Below are 8208 nucleotides of genomic sequence, written 5' to 3' on the forward strand. Positions count from 1 at the left end.
ACATGTTTCTGCATATTTTGATTCAAAATCTAACTTTAAAATTTCTTCATCAGAACTCATAGTACATACACATGGATACATAAATATTCAAACATAAATCACATAAACTTGTATTTACCTTACTTGCAATGTAATCAGAAACTTCTGATTTTGTTATTTTAGTCTATATAATTTAAAATCTTTGTATGTCTTAAACTTTTGTATGGTTTTAAGATCTAATTTACATTAGGGAAGGATAACTATTATCTGAGGTGTGTATCTTGCCTAGTGCATATATTTATACTTTCAGACTTATATTCCATGTAAAGGTGGCAATGGGGAGACTCATGAAATTCCCATAAGCAGAGAGATCTTGTTAAAATAATTTGTGTTTATGAAAGGATTAGATTAATGAATTAAAAAATGTTCTAATTCAGTATACCTGAGACAGAGCCCAACACGCTTGTTTTTGTTTTTGTTTTTTTCTACTTACCTCTCCGGTGATATTGATCTGGTTCATGGACTCTGTGATCACTACTAAGTATTTAAAACACAAATATGTTGATTGGTCTGCTGAGGTGTGAAGGTAAGTTCCTATGAGAGTTTCTTGAGAATAAACTCAAACTAGGAAAGAAAATCTGCATGTAGCATATTAAGCCACAAGGACAACATAACTACCATTATAGATATTTTTCCTGGTGTATCCTGTAATACATAAATTTAGTGAATATACAAAAACAGCTGACCTGAACAACAGGGAGCTCTTGGTCCCCAGACTGATAGCTGGGAAACCAGCAAGGGACTAATCTAGATCCCATGAATGTGGGTGTCAGTGGAGGAGACCTCGGGAATCCATGGGGCCTCCTGCAGTAGATCAGTTCTTATCCCTAGCATAGGTGTGGACTTTGGAAGCCCATTCCACATAGAGGAATACTCCCTGACCCAAGACACATGGGGATGGGCCTAGGTCCTATCCCAAAGGATATGACAGACTCTGAAGATCCCCTATGGAAGGCCTCATCCTCCCTGGGGAGCAGAAAGGATATGTGATAGGTAGGGTTTTAGTTGGGGGGGAGTAGTAGGGGAGGAGGGGAGGGAGAGGGAACTGGGATTGACATGTAAAACAATCTTGTTTCTAATTCAAATAAAAAAGTGAAAAAAATTTAGTGAATATAACAGTCAAGTTTATAAAAACACACAAACAAATCAAGGAAACATACACAATCACTTTGTTAGAGAAAAGAATCTAAGAGGCATATATGAAGGTCCAAGAAAAGGGAATATATGCAAGTAACTGGTGACAGCACTCCAAAGGATAATAAGGCTTTATTCACTTGTATATTGGTAAAGGATGGGTGAACAGTGGCTCACCAGTGACTCTAGAGAAGTGAGTAGCAACTTAAAGCCTCTGTCACTATATAGTAGTACTGGGCCTAGTAGGAAAAGGTCACAGTGCCTGACAGACATCACAATATTCTTACTCCTTACCTCTCTGCTGCCTGGATTTGTGCCTGGACATATAGAAGCCCTACCTGACCTTTTTCCCAGGTGTCACATTCTATAAATGCTCCTGCTACTGCTTAGGAGTGATATAGTAGCTATTCCTCCTTGAATGCCTGCTGGGGGTGGGGAGCAGGCCACAAATATAGCTCACTTCTCTAGCATGCCATCTGACCCACTGGGAAGTGTCATGAGACAAATGTTGTGCCCATTTCAAGATGACAAGATTGCTTTATAGTAAGGAATCTGTTGTAGTGACACATAGATTCTTTTAGCTGTGAGTACCAAAGGTAATGTGAACTTTATCAATTTTATGTTCTAATAACAGGCATTTTAAATGCCATTGCATTTATAAGCTCATTCAAACAATTCAACATTCAATTGCTTATCATGTATTGTCACACTTCAGTTTTAAACATATTGTGGCATATGTAGCCCATATTCTTTAGGAAAATGGAAAAATAACTGAGTCAGGAAAAGAAGGAAGTAAGGAAGGCCACAGATAACCAAAAAGGGACACATAGAAAGGGACCATAAAATGGGAGACCCAGGGGTAGGGAGAGCAGTGCCCACTGACAATGTTAGGAAAGAACCAGGATAGACACACAGGAGAGGGATAGCATGAAGTCCACAACTGTCAGGTAATACAACTAACTTTTGCCTACATGTGAGACCTATTTATGTTTGTCTTTCATGGACAGCCATTGATAGCTGTTTAATGGACACATTTTTATAGTTTTTTGTGCACATATGCATTATGCATGCACATTTACATTCTTAAAAAACAAACTGATACTGTATCTGTAGTTCAGCAAACTGTTTTGTTTATTTAGTGTTACAATGTACCATGAACATATTTGTCATGCACATGGGTGAAAATCCTGTACTAAAAGACACAGAGCACTGTAGTTGGGTCAAAAGGCTGCTGGTAAGGACTGTGATACCTAAAGCAGAGTTTTGGCTGAAGGTTAAAGCACAAGGCCTGGCAAGTATCTACCAGGAAAAGCAGGGCCAGCAGTGTTCTTTCTTATCTGAGACACCAGAATCGAAGGCCAAAGGCATTAAAGGTATGGGATGTCATGTAGGCCCCTCTGGCTCCTGCCCCCTCCCCTCATTCCCCTGACTCCCCGTTGGCCCCTGGGGACTAGCGCATCCTGTGCATCTCTTGGCATCCAGTGAAAACCTCCCATTTTCTGTCTCTTCCTCAGCTCTTCCTGAGCCCTTGTCATATCTGCACACTCTCTCATCATCTCCTCACTGCTTACATGCCTGTCCTGTAAGTCCTCCTGGGAGTTCTTGGGAGAATCGTCTGTCCCCCTGTCTGTTTTTCGTTTGGCTTTCCGGGGCACATAATCTTCAGCAGGGCGCTTTTCTGCTGCGCGCGCCTCGCTGGCTGGCTTTGCCTGGGGATCATGCTTGCCCTCGCCTTGGCGCTTGCCCTCCCCTTCAGACTTTCCCTGATTTTCTGACTTCCCCTCATCTTGTGGTTGCCCCTGCTCATCCTGCTTTGCCCCCTCCTCTAGCTTCCCCTCGCGTGCTGGCTTTGCTTTCTTGTCCGGCTTCTCTTCCCCGTCTGACTTTTCTTCATCTTCAGACTCCACTTCATCTTCTGCCTTTCCCTCCTTTTCCAGCTTCCCTTCCTTTTCTCCGCGGAGTTCTTCCATGTCAAGACTCCCTCCTTTTCCTGTGCTGAGGGTAAAGGTGGGGAAACAGGAAGCAAAGAAGAGCCATGAGAGACCCAGGCACCGGGCAGAATACAGGTTCATTAACATCGGTCTCTGATCTGGCCCTTTCGTGGGGTACACAAGGCTGTCCCAGCCCTCCAAGTGTGCCTCCCGCCTGCACCCCTCCTCCACCCTTGAAACAGCCCTGCCATGACAGGTCTGTCACCTTCTCGGTGCTGCTTCAGCGCAGCAAGCTCCGTGTGTGTTACTTGGGAGAGCGTGGGAGGGAGGGAACTGTCAGTGGGGTCCCAAGTCATGCCTGTGGTCTGTCCATGTTGCCATCATTCACTGACCTGCAGGGATCCTGGGCAGGTTAATCCCCCCTTTCAGATGTCACACTGCGCTGGGAACAACAGAGGTGCAGACCTGCAGACAGGACACAGGGGCAGGGGCTGCGTGTCAGTAGATGCACCGAGACTGGGAACCTGTCTTGCAGCAAATACTCATCACCCAACCTTTTCCTCCGTCACCCCCCTCCCCCGTATACCCCAGCCGCCATTTCTTTCCAGGCCTTGGGCATCAAATCGGGATGCTCTCCAAACTCCGTTTTACTCTGCACTCCCCCCCTCGGACTCTGGAGGCAGCCTGCCCCACCCCCACCCTCCCTTTGGTCCGGGTCAATTTATCTTCGTAGCCTGGAGTGTGAATGGATCACTTCAGAACACATCTGCGTCTTACCGTCGCACTGCGGGCCCCCTCACCACCACCCCCCCGCTCTAAAATGGATCAGGAGCCGGGTGAGGGAAGAGAGCTGGCTGAGGGGTCCTCCTTCCTTCCTTCTTTCCTCTTCCCTCCCCGCCGGCATGTCCCCTCCTCACCAATTTCCCGGATTCTTCCCACTCCCCTCCCGTTACTGCTGGTTCTAGCTGCCACCCCCATCTCCCCTGCCAGGCGTAGCTGGTAGAGCCAGCCTTTCAGTACTGACCTGAGGAAACCCGGGACAGGCCTGTGTGCCTGCTTGGGGCTCACAGTAACCAGGACAGCTCAAGGAAATGGTGCTGCGTGAATGCGGTTGCTGGGTACAGGTAGCTGCAGCAGGACTAGCTGGCGCGGGGGCTGGTGCCCACGTGGGCACCAAGCCAGTCACGTGAGCAAAGCGTCACCGTAGCTAAATCCACCCCCCAACTGTCTCCCCACCTCCCATCCCAGAGGATCTGGGGAAGCAAAGCACAGTTAGGGGGAGTATGGAGAAAGGAGAGTAGTGGCCAAGGAAAGGAGGGGAAGGCTTCCTGACTAAAGTGCTTTACCAGGCTGTCCTCTCTGAGAATCCCTGTCGGATGCCCATTCTCACCAATTGTGACAGCTCAAAGATATAGATGGGGGAAGCATTGCCAAGAATGCTCAGCTCCTGAATCCCACTTTGCAATAGTTCTATCTAACTACACAGCCGGAAACTGAGCTTCCACTTGAGAGGGTTGGTGTCTCTGGATTTCTGTTATCAGTCTCCCAACTCGTCATTTCATGTGGTCGTGTTCCACTGTCTGGATGATCTCATTCTTACTCAGTTCCCTGAATAATACCAATTATTCACCAACTTGCATCTCCACTCTATACCCTCTTCCATCTCAAGCCTGTCTTTCCGACTGCCTCATTGACTTTAGAACTTTGTTCAAAGTCTATATACTGTTTTCCTTAACTTAATTCTATCCGTTTCGATGTAGCTCCACACTTATAATGCACCCTCCAATATTTGATCCGTGTTTATTAAAGAAGAATGGCAGACAACCAGTACAACTAATACAAAAAGCATTCAAATATTTTTAATGTAGTGCTCACATGCAGCTTCACAAACTTGCATTTGCTATCTCTTAAGATTACCTCATTCACCAAACTTCATAGACACATAGATTATTAATGCTTTGAGCAGCACCCATGATTCAAATGATTTTTCTCCATGTAAAAAGCTCATTATGTGTGTTGGTATGCTAGGTGGAGTCTGGTAAATTTCTTGAGCTATGTTCATTTTTCCAGCTTTTTAATCTCTTGTTCCTCAGACTGGATTCTCTCAACTAACCCAGACCTTCAAATTTATTAATTATTCTGACACACACCAGTTCTACTATTGTTTCTCTGACACTGCCATTTTGATTATTGCTCTTTTCTCCTGATGTGAAAGGATCTGATAATATTTCTAGCTTTAAAAACCACAGAGGTTCTTGTCAATTTCCCCTTCCCAGCAGGATCCATGTATGTCTCTCTTAGGGCCCTCCTTGTTTCCTAGCTTCTCTGGGGTTATAGACTTTAGGCTGGTAATCCTTTGCTTTATGTGTAATATCCACTTATGAGTGAGTACTTGCCATGTTTGTCTTTGTGTGTCTGAGTTACCTCACTCAGGATGGTTTCTTTTAGTTCCATTCATTTTGCCTGGAAATTTTAAATGTTGTTTTTTTACCGCTGAGTAGTAATCCACTGTGTAAATATGTACCACATTTTCTTTATCCATTCTTTGGTTGAACTGCATCTAGGTTGCTTCCCAGTTCTGGCTATTATGAATAATGCTGTTATGAACATAGTTAGGGGAGCCATTATGGGGCTAGGAAGAAACCTGATGCTAGGGAAATTCCCAGGAATATACAAGGATGACCCCAGATAAGACTCTAATAGTGAAGAGGGTGCCTCAACTGGCCTTCCCCTGTAATCAGATTGATGATTACCTTAATTGCCATCATAGGACTTTCATCCAGTAACTGATGGAAGCTGATGCAGAGATCCACAGCTAAGCATTGGGCTGAGCTCTCAGAGTCAAGTCAAAGAGAGGGAGGAGAGACAATATGAGCAAAGGGGTCAAGACCATGATAGGGATACCGACAGAAACAGCTGAGCCAATTTAGTGGAAGTTCACTGACTCAGGACTGACAGCTGAGGAACCTGCATAGGACTGAATTAGGCCCTCTGAATGTGGGTGACAGTTGTGTGGCTTGGGCAGTTTATGGGGCCACTGGCAGTGGGACAAGGATTTATCCCTAGTGCATGAACTGGCATTTTGGGGCCCACTCCCTATGGAGGGATACCTTGCTCAGCCTAAATACGGGGGTGGGGGGAGTGTTGGTCCTGGTTGAACTTGATGTGACAGACTCTGTTGACTCCCCATGGGAGGCCTCACCCTCTCTGAGGAGTTGAGGGACTGGGGTAGGTGGGAGGTGGGGGGAGCAGGAAGAGAGGAAGGAGCAGAACTGGAATTGATATGTAAAATAAAAAGATTGTTTCAAAAAATGAAAACAAAGCGGTGGTTGCTGGCTTGTGGTAGTGCATGCCTTTAAACAGCACTTGGGAAGCAGAGGCAGGAGTATCTCTGTGAATTCAAGGCCAGCCTGGTCTCAGGGCAAGTTGCAGGGCAGTCAGAGCTACACAGAGAAACCCTGTCTCCAAAAACCAAACAAACAAAAAGAAAAACCCACAGAGGTTTGGAGGGCGTGTGAGCTCCTCCTCCAACACTTTGGTTGCTCAGGTCAGTCTCTTTCCACTCTCTCACACACTGTCACTGAGGCAAAGCTTGCAAATGCAAAGTTCCTTCTTCATGGAGTCCTCCTTTTCACCTTGATCCTGCATCCTAAGAATAGGAATAGAGCATTTATTTTTCAGGATTTATTTTTTACTTAACTGTATGCATGTGTTTCTGTGACAATACATTCCACATGGATGGATGCCTGCAGAAGCCAGAGGCTTCTGGTATCAGATCTCTGAACTAGAGTGACAAGCAGTTGTGAGCTACAGGACCTGTATGTGGGTACCAGGAACATAACCCAGGTCCTCTAGAAAGCAGTAAATGATCTTAATTGTAGAGCTACCTCTCCAGTCTCTTTATTTTGATTTTTTAAAAAAGAGTTCTTTTATAAGATCTATTGTTTCCTCGTAAATCAGCAACACTGAACTATCAACAGAGTTAAAATTCTAGTGAAAACACACTTTTTATTTATTCTTTGAGGATTGTGTGTATCAAATGTGTTTGGATCACGTGCACCCCTTCTCTCCTCCATCCACCACCAGACTTCCAGCAACTTCTCTCTTCTCTCTTTTAAAAAACATGGCCCACTGAGTCAAATTTATGTTCCCCATATACACTTAGGTATGGGCTTCTCCACTGGACCATGGACAACCTATCAGGGCCCACACTCCTGAGGAAAGCCTATTTTTTTCTCTCCAAGCGGGAATCAACTGCCAATAGTTCCTATGCGAAGAATGGGGCCTCATGAGCTTTTCCACCATCCATGTACCAATCACCTCTTGTTTTTATGATCTTTCTGCTTTCTCTCCCGAGACCACCCCTGAGTCTTGGGGAGGGGAGTGATAAGATAGCCCATTTATAGCCGATCGACTCGGTTGCTATTCTCTGTACTGTGAGGGTCACTGTATTAACTCCTGCCCATGACACAAAGAAGTTTTTCTCATGCGGGATGAAAGCTGCACAAATATATGTTTATAAGGATGTGTGTTTAGAATGCAATTTGATATTCTGTATTAGCATTATTAATACTAGATTCCTCTGCTAGGAACTAGGGCCTCCCCAGCCACAGATTCTTGGCCAGGTTAAAGGTACCAGGCATTAGTTCCTTACTATGGAGTTGGCCTTCAATCTGATTAGAAGACTGGTGTTTACTGACCTCCAATCTTTATTCCATCATTGTATTAGTGGGTATATATTGTTGGGCTAGTTGTTATTATAGCTTGCAGGGGTCGCAGTTGAGTAAATCTATTGATGACTTTTCTCCCATCAGCTTGCCTAATTCCTTCTGGTCATATTGCCATGAACATACCCAGTCTCATCGTTTCCTATTTTTCATACCCCCCATTTTAATAAACCCTCATCTATTTCCTTGTCTCCACCATCATCCATTCCTCTCCTTATCTGAACATTTCCACCCCCGATTGCCTCCTCTGCACCTTCATTTTACCTATGCTCTAAACTTCTCCCTCCTTTAAGGCAACTCCCCTCCGTGAGTGTGCCTTTCCTAGCTTCCTGGCTTCCACAAGTACTCATGTTGAACAGAGTTAAGGCTAGGAGGTA

At 45.0% G+C, this 8208-nt stretch overlaps 1 protein-coding gene across 2 annotated transcripts; it reads right to left on the reverse strand.

The window, feature by feature from the left end:
- Positions 1-2286: 2286 nt before the first annotated feature.
- LOC100772892 (transcription elongation factor A protein-like 3) lies at positions 2287-4287 on the reverse strand. 2 transcript variants are annotated; one of them, XM_027433030.2, is made up of 3 exons: positions 4129-4287; positions 3497-3569; positions 2287-3163 (listed from the first exon to the last, which is right to left on the reverse strand). In XM_027433030.2, exon 3 carries the CDS (start codon positions 3141-3143, stop codon positions 2541-2543), a length of 603 nt encoding a protein of 200 aa, XP_027288831.1. In that variant the 5' UTR covers positions 3144-3163; positions 3497-3569; positions 4129-4287; the 3' UTR covers positions 2287-2540. The 2 variants fall into 2 exon arrangements, with proteins under 2 accessions (XP_027288831.1, XP_027288830.1); XM_027433029.2 differs by having other exon boundaries at positions 2287-3168; positions 4129-4285.
- Positions 4288-8208: the final 3921 nt, after the last annotated feature.

This window comes from Cricetulus griseus, chromosome X, assembly GCF_003668045.3.
Source record: "Cricetulus griseus strain 17A/GY chromosome X, alternate assembly CriGri-PICRH-1.0, whole genome shotgun sequence".
Classification (NCBI taxonomy): domain Eukaryota; kingdom Metazoa; phylum Chordata; class Mammalia; order Rodentia; family Cricetidae; genus Cricetulus; species Cricetulus griseus.

What these genes read in the sequence shown, in the direction of transcription:
- LOC100772892 (XM_027433030.2), bottom strand. Translation starts at nt 3,143, where the DNA reads ATGGAAGAACTCCGCGGAGAAAAGGAAGGGAAGCTGGAAAAGGAGGGA.